General features: G+C 46.9%; 1 protein-coding gene and 1 long non-coding RNA gene across 2 annotated transcripts; one reads left to right on the top strand and one right to left on the bottom strand.

The window, feature by feature from the left end:
- Positions 1–1,644: 1,644 nt before the first annotated feature.
- Positions 1,645–13,024, bottom strand: LOC146558439 (uncharacterized). The gene is made up of 3 exons (XM_085247796.1): positions 11,855–13,024; positions 11,515–11,600; positions 1,645–3,511 (listed from the first exon to the last, which is right to left on the bottom strand). The coding sequence occupies exons 1-3, from the start codon at positions 12,896–12,898 to the stop codon at positions 2,065–2,067; spliced, it is 2,577 nt and encodes an 858-aa protein (XP_085103922.1). The 5' UTR covers positions 12,899–13,024; the 3' UTR covers positions 1,645–2,064.
- Positions 13,025–13,173: 149 nt separating this feature from the next.
- On the top strand, positions 13,174–14,404 carry LOC146558438 (uncharacterized). The gene is made up of 2 exons (XR_014888722.1): positions 13,174–13,291; positions 13,640–14,404. It is a non-coding gene; the product is annotated as an uncharacterized LOC146558438 (long non-coding RNA).
- Positions 14,405–17,470: the final 3,066 nt, after the last annotated feature.

The following is a 17,470-nucleotide window of genomic DNA, read 5'->3' as shown; positions in this document are numbered from 1 at the left end:
TTGAAAGTGTGACTGAAGAAACTGATAATACAGGAAGTGGAACCCTCCCGAACAGGATCTACACTGAGCTCTACATCACAGAGGGACAGAATGAAGACGTTCATAACCAACATGAGGTGATGCAGCTGGAGACAGCTTCCAAGATGGAGGCTCTTGATGACATTACAGTCAGGTGTCACGACACCTTTAAAGCCTTACCTGACCAACAGAGACCCATCAGAGTGGTTCTGACCAACAGCGTCGCTGATCAGAGACGAGCAGTACAGTCTTCTGGAGCTGCTCCATGTTTTCCATCCAACATTACAGAAGGTCACAGCAGAGAAGCTCGCTGTCTGTAAACTTTTGTTCATCTTTGACGGCCTGGATGAAAGCAGACTTGGATCATTGGATTTCACCAACGGGAAGCTGCTGTCTGATGTCACAGAGAAGTCATCAGTCAGCCAGCTGCTGACAAACCTCATCCAGGGGAATCTGCTTCCCTCGGCTCTCGTCTGGATAACTCCCCGACCTGCAGCAGCCAATCAGATCCCTCCTAGACGTGTTGACAGGGTAACAGAAGTACGAGGCTTCACTGATGCCCAGAAGGAGGAGTACTTCAGGAGGAGATTCAGTGATGAAGAGCTGTCCAGAATCATCTCCCACATGAAGACATCCAGGAGCCTCCACATCATGTGTAGAATCCCAGTCTTCTGCTGGATCACTGCTACAGTTCTGGAGCACATGTTGACTACAGAGCAGAGAGGAGAGCTGCCCAAGACCCTGACTGACATGTACTCACACTTCTTGTTGGTTCAGATGAAGAAGGGGAACAAACATGTGGGGGGACATGAAACAAGTGAGATGGCTGAAAGGAAATTTCTTCTGAATCTGGGGAGGCTGGCATTTAAACATCTGGAAAAAGGAAACACCTTCTTCTACCAAGAAGACCTAGATCAGTGTGGTCTGGATGCTACAGAGGCCTTGTTGCACACAGAAGTTTATACGGAGCTCTTTAAACAGTGTTTGTTAATCTTGAAGGTGGCTTTTATTTGTGATTCAGGTCTCAATGTCTCTTTGTGTATACTTATATGCAGAAGTAACACAAAAGAAGAAGTGGGAGCTGGCCTGACACCAGTAACTGACTTCCAGTGAAAGCTTTGGCTAATAATATTTTTTAGCGAACATTTTTCTTGTAAAACAAAGGGGGGCCTAGCAAAAAAGGTTTGGGAACCACTGCTCTACAAGGTTGGCAAAATAAAAAAAAATGTATTAACATTTTTTTATTTGGACTTTTATTAGTCCAAATTTTTTTATTTGGACTAAAAAAAATGTTCGAAGTGGACTAGGTGCTAATTTTCAGATGTCAGGTCTACATCTAGAATCAAAATGAGCACATACATAAACAACCAAAGTGAAGCATTAAGACAAAACATAGCAACGTCAAACAGCGTCCACACATTTTGCCACAAATACATGCAAAACAACTAAATTGGGCCACAAAAGTGATGTAAATTGACCAAACTAAGACACAAATCAGACAAAAACAGATGCAGGATGATCACAAACAGACACGTCGGCTACAAACTGATGCAAAATGACTAAAATCACACGTGTAACACTTTCTACATATTTGACAACAGAAGAAAAACACAAACAAACTTGGAATGCATTTTTAATTTGGATTTTTTTTATTTCATGCCGAATTAGATATTTTAAAAATCAAGCCAAAGTCTCCTCCCTGTTTGTACTGTAAGGTCAAAGCCCTACTGTACTACAGAGAACCCCAACAATCAAATGATCCCCCTCTGAGCAAGCGCGAGGCGACTGTGGGGAAGAAAAACTCCCTTTAACAGGAAGAAACTTCCAACGGAACCGGGCTCAGAAGGGACGGCCATCCGCTGCGACCGGTTGGGGGGATGGAAATCAAAAGGAGACGAGATGGCGTGAACTACAGTTCTAAAATTTGGATTTGAGGGCTGATCCCAAAATTTTATGGTGATGTTTTTAAAAAAAGGATTTGGTGCTAAAAGTCTGCTTCAAGATTTTAAAAGAAGCAGGGCAGTGGGAAAAGCCAAAATGGTCATTTTAATGATCTCTGGCTTTAGTGAACCACCTGAAGGGTTTTAGCAATGTTTTTCCCACCGCAGAAAAAAACCTGGATATTTTGGACGTCTTTGGGGGACCCGGGATGACTCCGAGAGTGATTTTTAGATGTCTAATCAGAGCCTCATCAAAAGATGAATCATTTGCCATCAAAGCCTTTAAGACATTGTCTGGGGAGCCAAACTCCTTGATGAGGCGTTTGGCTATTTTCTTGATGAACTTTGTCTTGTCATTTGTCAGACTTGTGGCAGACGCTGTGCTGCTGAGTTCAGGCTGCATTAGATTGCTCAGACGGTTGATGACCGTGTCTATTTCTTTTGTAGTAGTTGCGATCCGAGCAGCAAACTTTTGGGTCTCAGGTTTAGATTTATAGATGACTCTCATGATAAGGAGCAACGCAAGGTCATTGGAAATTTTCTCAACATCACAAGATGAACCTGACACAGAATCCATCTCTGATATTTTGGAGGAATCTTTGAGAGAGTGTTTCAGGCTCAAGGCTCCAGATGATTTATCTGGAGAAATGCTCCCAGGTTGTGGCGTTCGAGGTGACTTGTCAGATGCCACAGAGCATTTATCTGGAGAAATGCTCCCAGGTTGTGGCGTTCGAGGTGACTTGTCAGATGCCACAGAGCATTTATCTGGAGAAATGCTCCCAGGTTTTGGTGTTGGAAGTGATGCACCAGATTCTTTTCCTCTGCCATCTGAATCAGGGCTTTTTTCCTGTGTTGTGGTCTGTGCTCTTTTAATAAAGTTGTGGATGTCTTCCAGGGCCCCAGAAATCTTGTCCATTTGAATCATTTGATCTTTCTCTTCATTGCAGAAGAGTAAAAGCTTCTGCAAAAACCTTTCTACTGTGTCATCTATGAGGACATAGAGGACTTCAGCAGAAATGCGACGCTTTGAGCCCTGTACTGATTTCGGAGTCCTGGAGATGACCGTGTCTGAGAGGGACCTACCCATTAGAGGTATGGGGATTTGATAGCCTCGATCCACCGTAAGTAGATCAAACAGGTTTGCCACTAAGTCCTCCGTAAAATTCCTGATATGCCCACTATTTTTAAAGTCCCCCAAGGTCTTATCGATGAGGAAGAGTTCTTCTTTCTTTGTTAATTTGTCAAATAACTGATTAACGTCTGATCTAATGACGTTAAAGTCGACTGAAGAAGAACGTTTAATTGCGGTTCCCAGGCTTGCCGTATGTGGAGAAGGGGAGCGATGAGCCTCTGTACTCTGGGGAGCAGCCGTTTCAGGTACTGACCCTGGGAGAATGAAAACTATACTTTCATTGGAGGGCGCAGTTTCCTTCTTGGGGTGATTGCAAATGTTTTGTAGACAAACAAAATGTTTCCTGTTTGCCTTTATTCTTTTTTTCAGCTCTGTTTTCATTTTTTCAAATTGTTTTTTTGCAAACATGGAAAAGTTGTGTTTGCGTGTGTGACCAAGTGGTCGGCGGGGTTATGAATAAAATAAATAAACTTGACAACGCCACCTAGGGGAATTACACCCCCAGGAAATATATTTAAAAAAAATAAATAAAAGGAATAAAAGAAGACCGCACAGATTCAAGGATGCACACTGAGGCAGGTTGGCTTCCAATATTAAAACAGTTTTATTTATAGAAATAAATAAAATATTATAAATAATATTTTATAAATAAAATATTAAAAGTCAAGATGTAGCGTCATTATTGACAGTGTCCTACAGTAAAAATAAACAATCGTGGAACTTGGACTTACCAGCAGCCGTGGAACCAAAAGAAAATCACACCAAAAGAATCACTGCAGACCACCCAGTGCTGTACAAAAGAAAGTGTGAAAACGACCCACCACCTGAGGTCCCAGGGCCACTGGCTCGTCCTCCTTCACTGAAATAAAACACAGAAAAGTATGTTAAAAGAATAAAAGGACACTGAGCGTCAGGCTCGCTACAAATCATAAAAAGACTAAAACACACGTTAATAACTTTAATAAAAGAAATCACACACACACACACACACACACACACACACACACACACGGGAAAGGCTTATTCCCCACGGGTCAAACTACCACTCGTGCTGGTAATAATTATTCTCAGGCGTAGGCCGGTCTGGCTCCCCACCGGCTGAGACCGGCCACCCAGGCGATTTAGAGTCCCAGCACGACACTCGGGCAGAGAATCACTTCAGCCCGATCACAGAAGTGTGGGTACGAGCAACAGTCCAGGGTAAAATAGAACACCAGGCGAACCCAAAAAAAGGTAAGCCTACTTAATAAAAACAAGATAAGACAAAACGAGACAAGACAGCAGACTCCACCAAGGAGGAGTTCACAACAGCAACTGAGAAGGCAGTCCACTCTTCCAATTTAGGTTGGACAATTTACCATGGAGAGGTGAGTACAGCAGTGAACCCTGAAACAGATAAGTGTAACCTTAAACTCTTATAGCTATGAATGCTAATAAAAGTAGTTCTAACAGCTTACCCCAGGACCGGAGGCACTATACTCTCATTGGTGGAGATACCACGAACACCTCTCTCCGCAATGGCAGAATTAAACAGACTGCTGCGCTACAACAGGCCGGAAAAGGATATTAACACCAATTCCAGTATTCGGAGGGAATCCAAGGTTAAGCGAGAGCATACCTGTAGCTGTCGTATAATCGGCTCTTGCTGATCAATCCGTCGCAGTACGCCAGCATTTACTGCTGTATCGTACCAGAAGCTCGGGAGGAATTAATCCAACAAGACATCGGCTTAGCTTTATACAGGCTAGCGCCACCCTGCAATCAATGTGCAGGTGGGTTCCCAATTAACCCGATCACCTGATACAAGGAGCGAGTGCAGTGGAAAGAGAGCGAGGGTGGTAGAGCGAGCGAGAGAGAGAGAGAATGAGAGAAGAAAAACAACGGAAGGCGAGTAGCCCATCTGGCTACATCTACCCCCCTTTTTTGTATTGGCGCCCCGACAATAACTCAAGGAACCTAACACCATGGCCTGAATATGGCAAGCTGAGCATTAGCAACTGACGCAGATTCAACAGGACGTGGCAAGTGATAAACATTTGAGTGATGACCAGCTGTTGAACGTGCTGTTCTCCGCAAATGTGGCCCACTCACCTCAGACTGTTCAACAGAGCCTGAGGAAGAACCTGGGGGAGCAGAGGTCGAGGGTGCTACAATCACACTGGGAGTAGACCTGAGCTCCACCGATGGAACTCTAGAGGCATCGGGAAGTGACACCACAGGTGCGACAGGGTGTGAGGGTACCTCAGGGACAAGGAGCCACAACTCGTCGTCACTCAGAGAGGTCTGCTCTGAGTCAGCGGGTACAGGTGGGGGTGGAACCGGTGGACCAGGTGTAGGTGGTCCTAGGCGGACCTGTGCCTTTAACATGTCACGATGGACATGTCGAACCTTCTCCAAGTCTCCCACGGGGGCAATGGTATAAACAGCCCCGTTCTCTTGGGGTGCCCTCAACACCTGATAGACCACAGAGCTCCAAAGGTCCTGGATCTTGTGCCGGCCCCGGGTGCTATGATCTCGAAGATACACCAGCTGACCGACCTTTAAAGGAACAGGGTGGACTCTCTGGTCATGCCGTTCCTTACGGCGGTCAGCGGCCAGCGACAACCGTGCCCGAGCTCCCTCAAAAGCCACCATTAACCTGGCTTGATGCTCGGCCACCCAGTCCTGTACCTCTCCAGGCACTGGGTCCTGAACGCGGCCTAGAAGGAAATCAATAGGCAGCCTAGGATCCCTGCCAAACATCAAGAGAAACGGTGACTCTCCGGTGCCCTGATGTGGCGTGCTATTATAGCAAAAGAGCACATGCGGTAAGCATGCAGCCCAGTCGCGTTTCTGAGATGATGGCAGAGTCCGGAGGAGGTTATGGAGGGTTCGGTTAAACCGTTCGCACTGCCCATTACCCGCTGGGTGGTAAGGGGTTGTACGGGACTTGGCTACCCGATACAATTCGCATAACTGTTGCATCACCAAACTCTCAAAATTTCTACCCTGGTCAGAGTGGAGGCGGCTTGGAACGCCAAACTTAAAAAACCACTCTGTTAACAGGGCCTGGGCCACAGTAGAGGCCCGCTGGTCCCGGGTAGGGACTGCAACAGTGTATTTGCTAAAAACGTCAGTCATAACCAAAACGTTTTCAACTCCACTACGGGAAGGTTCCAACACCGTGAAGTCTATGGCCAGGATTTCATTTGGCCTAGACGCCAACAGGTGACCCATATAACTATGAGGCCCCAACCCTGAGTCCTTTGCGACCTGACAGCGTTCACAACGCTGAACCCATTGCTTGATGTCAGAGGACATCCCGGGCCAATAGCAACGCTGCCTGACCAGTTCAGTGGTGCGCTCAATACCTTGGTGCCCATGGTCCTGGTGCAGCTGCCTCAAGGTCTCAGGCTTCAGAGCCTCTGGGAGAACAAGTTGGAGGGCTTCCTCACCTCCACCTGGACGCAAAATACGGCGATAAAGGATGCCATCCTTCTCCACCAGACGATCCCACTGACGCAGCAGAACCATGACTGGTTTGGGGAGCTGATTCCTTTCCTCCGAAGAGGGCAGGGTGTGCCTCCTCCAGTGTACCAAGAAATCCTTGAGGAGGGGGTCAGCCTCCTGCAAAGCACGAATATCCTCCAGGGAGTGAGATGGAAAGGCCCCAATCTCCAACTGAGTAACGGAGGGCAAAACGGCTGGACACTGAGCCTGCCGAAGTGAAGTCGGGACACAAGTCCCAGGCAACACACCCTCGGCCAAGCTGGAGCTCGTCTCATACTGTCGAGAGAGAGCATCAGCATTCCTATTACTGCGGCCTGAGCGATACTTGATCTCAAAATCGAATGCCGCCAGCTGGGAGGCCCACCTCTGCTCGGTGGCACCCAGCTTAGCTGAAGAGAGGTAACTGAGTGGATTGTTATCGGTGTAAACCACACACTTCTGCCCCAGCAGGTACTCCCGGAACTTCTCGGCCATGGCCCACTTGAGTGCAAGAAACTCCAGCTTCATGGAGCTGTAATTGTCCATATTGCGCTCATGTGGCCGAAGACCTCGACTAGCATAAGCCACTGGCCTAACGACACCTTCTACATCTTGGGAGAGAACTGCACCTAAACCACTGTGGCTGGCGTCAATCTCCAAGATAAATGGGCGCGTAAAGTCAGCATATGCTAGCACAGGTGCAGACACAAGCTTTGCTTTCAGGGCCTCAAAGCTCTCCTCACACTGAGGGGTCCAAATAGCACTCAAACTCTGTCCCGAGCCCTTCTTTGTCTTTGTGCCAGCCGATTTAGCCACCACTTGATGCAGGGGAGCCGCCAATGCGGCAAACCCCTCCACAAAGCGCCGGTAATAGCTGGCGAAACCCAAAAAGGATCGCAACTCTGACACGGAACGAGGACACTGCCATTTGGCTACTGCGTCAACCTTGGCTGGATCGGTCGAGACACCCTCACAGGAGATTACATGGCCCAAGTAGTTAACCTTCTGCTGGAAAAAGGCACACTTTTCTAACTTAGCCTTGAGCCCCTGTTGCTGCAGCCTTGCCATCACCATCTCTAGCCGTTGCAGGTGCTGAGAGACAGACGAGGAGAACACAATGATGTCGTCTAGGTACAGCAGTAATGACTGGCACTGCTGATCCCCGAACATCCTCTGCATTAGGCGCTGAAAGGTACCAGGAGCATTGCACAGCCCAAATGGCATACGATTCCACTCGAACAGGCCAAACGGCGTGCAAAAAGCGGTCTTGGGCTTATCCTGCTCAGAAACTGGCACCTGGTTGTACCCGCTGGCCAGGTCGATGGTAGAAAACCAGCGTGCGCCAGCTAGGGCATCCAGACTTTCCTCGATGCGAGGTAAGGGGAAGGCGTCCTTCCTTGTTTTGCTATTCAGCAAACGATAGTCAACGCACAGCCGGAGGCTTCCATCCTTCTTGCGGACCAACACGATGGGAGAGGCATAAGGGCTGCTACTTTCCCTAATTACCTGGGCCTCCAGTAGCTGGTTGATATGAGCCCTGACAGCCTCATAATCAGAAGGAGGAATTCGCCTGTACCTCTGCCGGACAGGTGCGTCATCGAGTAGCGGTATGTCGTGCGAAATGAGGTTTGTGCAGCCCAAGTCTCCCTCATAAGTGGAGAAAACAGAGCGGTACTTCCGCAAAAGTAACCGTACCTCGTGTTGCTCTGACTCAGCGAGAGCAGACAGGTCAATCGTATCCACCATCTCTTGAGCAGGGCTGCTGGTTGTATGGGAGGAAACGGTAACGGGAAAAGAGTGTTCCTCGCTAACACCGGCAGGGAGGCTAACAACAGTAGCTTTGCTTATCACTCCCAAACGGGTCCGCGGGTGGAGAACAGCTTCCGCTGTCCCTACATTGGTGACTGGGATGTAGGCAACGCCCTTATCCACCTGAACCAAACATGGAGAGGCCAGCAACCCAACTGGCAACCCGGACTCAGAAGGTTCAAAAAGCACAGCCTGACCTGACAACTGCTGAGAACAAGTAGTGGCCACCAGCTGCATAACACCACCAGGTATCCGCACGGCCCGCGGGCCCTGTACCTTAACGGTACCGACAGGGTCCTCTGGGGCTTGGGCTGCAGACTGGTGACACTGATGTAAGGCCTCCAAAACTGGTCTCGGTGCCTGTGACACAGAAGGAGAATTAAACAAGGAGCCACCGAAAGCCCCAAACAGTTCTTGATAACAGCGGCGGATTACGTTCATTCCTAAGATGCCAGGGACAGAGGGCGTAGCCCCAGGAGGGTCCTTCACTATAAGGATTCCACACGAGGGCATTTCCTTGCCACACAGGAGTACACTGAGCTCCAAATAGCCAATGTAAGGGATGGCAAGCCCATTGGCAGCCCGAAGCTGTAGCCAATGACATGACTGAAGGCGTTCTTGTCCCCAAGGGGCAAAATGTGCCAAAAAGAAACTTTCTGTGATGGTGGAAACCATGGACCCAGTATCCACCAAACAAGGGACAGTTACCCCACTAATAAGCACATCCATCTTTGGACACGATGAAATTAGCCTGCCAATCCTATCTTTCTGTGAGCCAGTGAACTCCCCACCTGAACTGTGACTCTGCAGCACAGATGGCGTTAGTTTTCCGACTGGGTAGCGGGAAGATGATTGCCAACTGCGGCGTAAGGAGGGCCTGAATCAGAACCTGCTCTAGGGCGGCGTGAAGCCCGCTCCCCAGTGCACTCCCTAGCAAAGTGTCCTGGCTGCTGACACCGGCGACAAATCACCGAGCCAGCCCGTGAAGGCCGAACACTTCTTCGGGGGTTCTGTAAAGAAGCCACTGTCTCAGTGAGCTGATTTAACTGCTCTTGTTGGCGCTTTAGGAGTTCCTTTAGCTCACGCCACTCTGACTCGGGTGTACCAACAGGAGCGAACCTAGGGCTAGTGTGCACTCCACACTGAAAACCATATGCCGATGGTTGAGAATAGCCACGGTCGCGAACACCGCCTGAAAACCCTTCTCTTTCCCATCTAATTGCTTCCCCGCGCACCTCTAACAAGGTGGCAGTGGGCACACGGCGAACGTATTGTTTAAGCTCTCTGCGGAGACCACTATCAACAACATGTTCTACAAATTGGTCTCGGAGCAGCACCTCTGCGTTACGCATACCATCAGGTGCACTTTGTTTTACTTGCGCCATCAGAGCCATTAGCGCTAAGGAAAACTCCTGCAAAGTCTCTTCCTCCCGTTGTCTCCTCGAAAAGAAAGCCTGCTGCAGAGTGACATAGGACTGCGCATTGCCATACAGTTCCTTTAAAATGGTCAACACCCGAGCAGGATCCCCTCGCTCTAAATTAGGGCGAAATTTGATCTCCTCCCTTGCTTCTCCCTCTAAATGGTCAAAAATAAAGAAAGCTTGATCAGCAACAGACAGGTGCCGGGCCCGCATGCATGCTTGAACCTCTTCGACCCATTCAGCTATATTGATGCCTGTTCTACCATTGAACATGGGACATTTACGGTCCCTAGGCACCACCACCAGACGCTCTGTAACGGCGGCCTGGCTACCAACATTTGGTATGCAACCAGCTGGTACGAAAGAGGACGACGCGGCCCCGCCACCAGACTCGAGCACAGCGCCCCCATCCCGGCGCAATTGCTCATTATCTGCCCTTAACTGCGCTACCAAGTCTCTAAGTTGCTGCAATTCTTCCTCCATAATAAATTTTGACCCCAAAAAAAGAGAAAATTAAATCAGCAAGGTGCTAAAATCCTATTACTCTTCCTTCTACCTGGATACTGCTGTCTTGTCTATAATCACACTCTAAAACAAATAGAGCCTTCAAACAGGTGAACTAGACTCGTTGCAAAAAAATAAAACAATTTACAAAACCAAACATCTACCTCAAACGTGCATCCTGTCGACAACGCCAAGTATGTGACCAAGTGGTCGGCGGGGTTATGAATAAAATAAATAAACTTGACAACGCCACCTAGGGGAATTACACCCCCAGGAAATATATTTAAAAAAAATAAATAAAAGGAATAAAAGAAGACCGCACAGATTCAAGGATGCACACTGAGGCAGGTTGGCTTCCAATATTAAAACAGTTTTATTTATAGAAATAAATAAAATATTATAAATAATATTTTATAAATAAAATATTAAAAGTCAAGATGTAGCGTCATTATTGACAGTGTCCTACAGTAAAAATAAACAATCGTGGAACTTGGACTTACCAGCAGCCGTGGAACCAAAAGAAAATCACACCAAAAGAATCACTGCAGACCACCCAGTGCTGTACAAAAGAAAGTGTGAAAACGACCCACCACCTGAGGTCCCAGGGCCACTGGCTCGTCCTCCTTCACTGAAATAAAACACAGAAAAGTATGTTAAAAGAATAAAAGGACACTGAGCGTCAGGCTCGCTACAAATCATAAAAAGACTAAAACACACGTTAATAACTTTAATAAAAGAAATCACACACACACACACACACACACACACACACACACGGGAAAGGCTTATTCCCCACGGGTCAAACTACCACTCGTGCTGGTAATAATTATTCTCAGGCGTAGGCCGGTCTGGCTCCCCACCGGCTGAGACCGGCCACCCAGGCGATTTAGAGTCCCAGCACGACACTCGGGCAGAGAATCACTTCAGCCCGATCACAGAAGTGTGGGTACGAGCAACAGTCCAGGGTAAAATAGAACACCAGGCGAACCCAAAAAAAGGTAAGCCTACTTAATAAAAACAAGATAAGACAAAACGAGACAAGACAGCAGACTCCACCAAGGAGGAGTTCACAACAGCAACTGAGAAGGCAGTCCACTCTTCCAATTTAGGTTGGACAATTTACCATGGAGAGGTGAGTACAGCAGTGAACCCTGAAACAGATAAGTGTAACCTTAAACTCTTATAGCTATGAATGCTAATAAAAGTAGTTCTAACAGCTTACCCCAGGACCGGAGGCACTATACTCTCATTGGTGGAGATACCACGAACACCTCTCTCCGCAATGGCAGAATTAAACAGACTGCTGCGCTACAACAGGCCGGAAAAGGATATTAACACCAATTCCAGTATTCGGAGGGAATCCAAGGTTAAGCGAGAGCATACCTGTAGCTGTCGTATAATCGGCTCTTGCTGATCAATCCGTCGCAGTACGCCAGCATTTACTGCTGTATCGTACCAGAAGCTCGGGAGGAATTAATCCAACAAGACATCGGCTTAGCTTTATACAGGCTAGCGCCACCCTGCAATCAATGTGCAGGTGGGTTCCCAATTAACCCGATCACCTGATACAAGGAGCGAGTGCAGTGGAAAGAGAGCGAGGGTGGTAGAGCGAGCGAGAGAGAGAGAGAATGAGAGAAGAAAAACAACGGAAGGCGAGTAGCCCATCTGGCTACATGTGCTTTGAGCCTGGCGTGTGAGGTGGATGGCACACATTTGGAGAAGAAGTGTCTCACCTTGTGGATAATTAAGCCTGCATTAAAGGCAGGTTTGGGTAAGTTACATTTCTCACAGAGCTCTTCACTGCTTGAATCCATGTTAGCAAGTATCTCACCTACGATGTCAGCTGCAACCATTTCTACTGGGGTTGGAGCCTGGATACTTTGTGTTTCTGCAGTGGGTTTTATATGGCTTTGTGATTCTTCTGGGAGCTCATCTTTATCTTTTCCTGTCATCTCTCCATCTGAGCTCCTTGTTGACAGAATAACAGAAATCTCTGCGATTGCTGATTTCACTGATATTTTTGAACCAGTACGTTCTGTACTGGAATGAGACCCATTTGTCCCACACTGGCAGCGCAGCTTACATGCTGCATACCTTTTCAGGCATGAGGCAGCGCAACAAACCATGCGGTGTAGTTTCTTAATACTACTAAATTTGCCGCTAACATAAACGGCAGGGTCTACTGGGAAATCGGGGCTTTTTTCAATCAGTGCAATGGTTGAGCTGACCTTTTCTGAGATCTCTTCCTCAACCATCAGCGTCAGCTTGTCAGCGCTCTTATCTTGCTGTTTTGAGACATTAAGAGCGCCGGCGATGGCAGCTGAGATTGAGTCTCCGAGGGACACCCTTATTTTCCCCTCATCCATAAACTCTTCCCTTATCATGGGTTCCTGAATAACAGAAAGGGCAATCCTCAGGATGCTGGCAGAGGCGATCTGAATGATTTCAGAAATCATATCAGCGAGCACGGCATGGACGCTGGAGTCGCATTTTCCATTTTCTATAATGCTCCACTGAACTTCAGAGAGCCTTTCAAAGCACCTGTTGATTGGCGGGATAATCTGGTCTGGTGTGACCACGATTGAATTTTCGTTGATGGTTTCCATTGTTGTGTCACAAATTAGATTTTCTCCGTTTGAGCGTGTGAGAATTTTCTTGTATTACAGAGCGCCGACTGCTGAACGTTTTGCAAACACATGAGCATCGAGTTCTGATTTTTCTGTCTGAGAGCCGTTATTTATAGGCTCGGTTGTCTGTGACGTTACTGACAGACCAGCGCGAACGCCTTTGATCTGCCAGTGACGTCACAAGAAACTCACGCGGAGAGGCGGCGTTCCTTGCGCGCTCACAGATTTGAATGACGCTTTGGAGTTAACGGCACGCCGCAATGCATTGTGGGAGCCCGGCACCATTTTCGGGGTCTACGAATCAAAACAAACACGCTGTGTTGGAACGACGATTACAAGATGCTTAAGCGGAGAAGAAATAAACTCTTAAAAGTTAGTTCTGGGTTTTTATCCCACTTCATATATACACCAGGACACATGTTAGCATAATGAAAGAATTGTAGAATTAAGTGGAGTCAACAACAGCAGCATAGTGCAGTCATATCACAAATGTTAGCGTAATGAAAAAGTCTTACAAAGTCAAATTTAGCTAACCTTCGGCTAAGTTACCTGACGTTAGTGATATCGCCACTTAACGCGGCTCTTTGGTCGGTTAGTTAGTGTCATCCAGGGAAGACGGACGTTGTTTTGCTGTGCTGTATTTTTATGTGAAGTGTATATATTTATTTTTTATATTGCATGTATTTTGTGCAGTGTTTTATTTAGTTTGCATGTTTTTAGTTGCTGGCAAATTGTCCTGGAGAGACTCCGCCTTTTCCCCCGTTTTTACTAATTGGACACACCTGAGAGAAAAGAAAAGGTAATTTACAGAGTGCTCAAGGACACATAAGAGGTTTGGAGCCGGTGTTCAACAAAAATGTAACACGGAGAATGCGAGACAGACAGAGGAAAGACACAGACGATCAGAGGGGAGAGCGAGAGACGATCAGAGAGTAGAGATGATCAGATGGAGCAGACGACCAGCGACTGGGAAGAGAGATTACCAGCGACTGGAAAGGGGAAACGATCAGAGGAAAAAAAGGCAGATGACCAGCGACTAGGGACGCGTAGCGGCAGTCTGGTGGCAATAACGACAAGAGCCAGCTCGTGCACTGCGGGAGAACAGAAGCAGTGAGACCGCGGTGCCGATTGCAGTTTGAGGAAGCGGCGGGCGGAGTTGAGAGCTCTGCCCACCCGGGTAAGTCTTTGACTTATCCTTTTTATAAAGTAAACTGCCAAAGGAATAGTGACTGCCGCTCCCTCCCTTTCTTCAGTGCACCAGGACGTGGAATGCGGGGAGGAAGGCGAGGACTCCGCTGGGTTTCCCTCTTTTAATACTACGCTGGACCTCTTAGTTTTCTGTGACTTTTAGGCCGTGGTGGATTCCACTGGACTTCTAATGTTGTGTGTTATTGATTTTTATTGTGTCTTCCCTTGGCCAAGGTTGTTTTAATTCATTTTATATTTTTAACTATTTAAACATAATAAATTATATTTTTAATTCTACAGTTTTTGTATCGTGTGCTTTTCCCTCGGCGGCTCCACTGCTCTGCCCGCTTTGAGGAAGGTTTCCTTCCTTTTAAAAAACACAAACCATCTTGGAAACATAATCAGCCTTTCCGCTCCGGTGTCATATTAGTTTAGGTTTGTGCCGAAGCTGGGTCTGTTTGTCAGTGTGAAGCCAAACGTGCTTTAACGTTTTAGGAAACACCGAGCAGACGGTTCATACTTGCCAACATTCAAAGGGCTGTTGGGGGGGCAAATATATTTTACAGTGTTTATTTATTCGACAAAATACGTTAAATGTCACCGTTATTATTGGCTGGCCGGAAACAGCGGGGGTGTCCAAATTCAGAGGCTGCTTCCACCTGAGGACCCGCCTTCGCGGTCTAAAGAAAGCCGCGTAGTACGTCACGAGCTCCCTCGGTGGAGTGAAACTGCGTCTGCTCCTTGCTGTCTAAAATGTAACCGGGCGCTGGCGTCAATTCTCCACCGTCTCACACTTTGTTTAATCAGTTTTCTGTTTGACGTTTATTCAGCTTTGTGAAAACCCCAGAGGACCCCTCCCGAGGGATTAATAAAGTTACATTTAAAGGAGCCAGCATCAGCTGAGAGATATAGAGAACAGGGGGACAACAGACAGCTCTCTGTAGTTGACAGACTGGTAAAAACATTGAAAACAGTTTTTAGATATTTGCTTCCTGTATTTGCAGAAGTATCTCCAACACAAACTGTAACAGCTGCATGCAGGGAACCACTCAGTCATGTTTATCCTGCAGGACAGGATCTGACAGGGAAAGAAGGAAAAATAAGGGAACCACGGACAACTTTGATAATGCTTTGATTTATCCGCAGTACATTTAGTTCAAATATTGTTTCCATCACAGAGGGATTGTGCTGGTTTCAGTGGGGAAAGTATGCAGCTCATTTAAATGTTCAAAGAGCTGTGAAAAGTTGTCCGTTCATAAAGTGTGTCAGTATTTTATAAGGATGCCATGTTTCTGTATCATCTCTCTCCTGTCAGAGCCTCTTCCAAACATCAGCCTGTTTAATGCTCTCATATCTTCAACATCTCGAGTAAATTATACTGCACAGTTTTCTCTCCAATAAAAGAATATTTACTGCATGAGTCTGTTTTCCATTTTATCTGAAACATTCAAGGAGGAGATCTTTTACTGTATTTTGGTGATATTGCCCTTAAATGTGACTAAAGCTTTCATACAGTGGTGATCACGGACATAACTCTGAGATCAGTCTGACTGAACTCTGAAAATCACTGAGTGTTATTTCACAGAACCATAATTAGATTAACTCAAACGGAAACACGCGGTGTTAAACAGTAGTATAATTATCATTAACTGTCAAAGTAAGTGCGTATTTTGCTTGTTTCCGTTTCCATCAAAAATCGAATTAATTAATAATTGTTTGATTTGTGTTGATGAAGGCCTGCCTCCTTCTCCTCACAGTCACTTTTTACGAGACCATGAGTGTGTTTCATTTTTTGTTCTGTCAGTCTTGGATGTGACTCCTGAAAAGAGATTCACCATGATTCTGGTTCTCCTTTCACAGTCAGTACTGCTGGTTTCTCTCTCAGACTGACTGACACACGTTGAACCCGAGCTCATCTTCGAACAGGTAAAGCAACTTATTACTGCACAAAGTAACTGATTTTGTTGTTAGCAACGACTGAACGCTGGGTCTCGCTTTGAGTAACCGGAAGTATAAAACCGGACAACGGAAGTAGTGGTCTGTCATGGCAGCCTACGTACGCTCTTACAGAAACCTGTGGATACAGCTAAAAAACTGCGACCTCAAAACCGCTAGGGAGTTATTGTCACCATATAGAGAATCTAGATATGCGAATATTTTCCTAATCTCTATCTTTTTCTTCTAACACGCTTACTTGACGCTTTGCCTCACCGCTTAAAGCCCCAATTAAAATTTCTACTTTCCGGGCCTCAGCTATTTCTTGAGCATTCAATAAACCTTGTATTTGTTCTTTCCAATCTCCATATGAAACATCTGCTTCAGGACCCTTATATTTTGGTACCCAAGGGGCACCCGGATACACCGGCATCATCATCTCTATATCTGCACTCCAGGTGCGGAACACTGCTCCCCAAACTTGTATCCTGTCGACAAACGCCAAAATTATGTAGCCGCTAAACTGGTGGAACTAAATCTTCACCACCACGCCTATACAAGCAGAAAGGGGAGTGAGTGGGTCAGAGCTCAGAGGACAGAAATTTAGCTGGCTTCAAACACACCATTTATTTTCAGGATAAAACACAGTCAGAACCCCAAATACAAGCTAAAATCCCCGTATACAATAAAAATAGTGTTTACAACCCGCTAAAAACCCTGCCGGCAGGAATGATTAAACGCTAAAAACACAAAGCTAAATGAATGTTTTTCCCTATACTAAAAACTCCCCCCCAGGGTCCTAATTCTCCCAGTCCCGCAACACACGGGCAAATTCTCCTGAGCTGAGAGAGACAGGAGAGGAACTCCTCTTCCGGGATGTGGACTCTCGCCAGCAGAAGACCAGGGAGGAGACTCCTATCTCCACCTGACTGTGCGCAATCGTGCAGTCCAGCTACTCTCCACCTCCGCGCACGGCCTCCCTCGTAGCTCCGCCAGATGCAGGCAGAGGCGTACCCCTGCCCTACTGTGGATTTCACGCGTCGCCTCCCACGGTCGCTATTCTGTCCGTCGGGACTGGATCGCCGGGTTGTGCTGGCCGATCGCCGAATGTCTCGTGGCGCCCCACAGTCAGGCCAGAGGTCCTTCTTCTCATATGCTGGCTTGCACACGTTTTGTTTTCCAGCTCTCCACTTTTCGTGTGTCTCTCTCTTTTTAGTCTTTGCGCTCACTATCTCCCTTAAGTCAGTTTGGTGGCTGATAGGCCACCTCGGGGAACGCCCCCACCTCACAGGTGCCTACAATTGTCCGCTTAATCCACAGTGGAATAATAAAAAACATATTGTTCAATCAACACTAAACACACACTATAAATATGGAGATAAAATCATGCAATAGGAATATCAATAAACAAACATGCAATATCACTAT

The sequence above is a fragment of the Mchenga conophoros genome, linkage group LG15 (assembly GCF_057382185.1).
Source record: "Mchenga conophoros isolate Kocher_MC1m ecotype Shallow Benthic linkage group LG15, M_conophoros_male_GT1.1, whole genome shotgun sequence".
Classification (NCBI taxonomy): Eukaryota; Metazoa; Chordata; class Actinopteri; order Cichliformes; family Cichlidae; genus Mchenga; species Mchenga conophoros.
The sequence above is the reverse complement of the archived record's forward strand: the minus strand, read 5'-3'. Positions and strand labels throughout refer to the sequence as shown.

Bases quoted from the DNA above. Each gene is read 5' to 3' on its own strand.
- LOC146558439 (XM_085247796.1), bottom strand. From the start codon at position 12,898: ATGGAAACCATCAACGAAAATTCAATCGTGGTCACACCAGACCAGATT. The intron at 11,601-11,854 runs GTGATCGGGTTA...GGCCTGTTGTAG, and splicing joins GCACTCGCTCCTTGTATCAG to CGCAGCAGTCTGTTTAATTC. The intron at 3,512-11,514 runs GTAAGCTGTTAG...TCACACACGCAA, and splicing joins ATAGTGCCTCCGGTCCTGGG to ACACAACTTTTCCATGTTTG.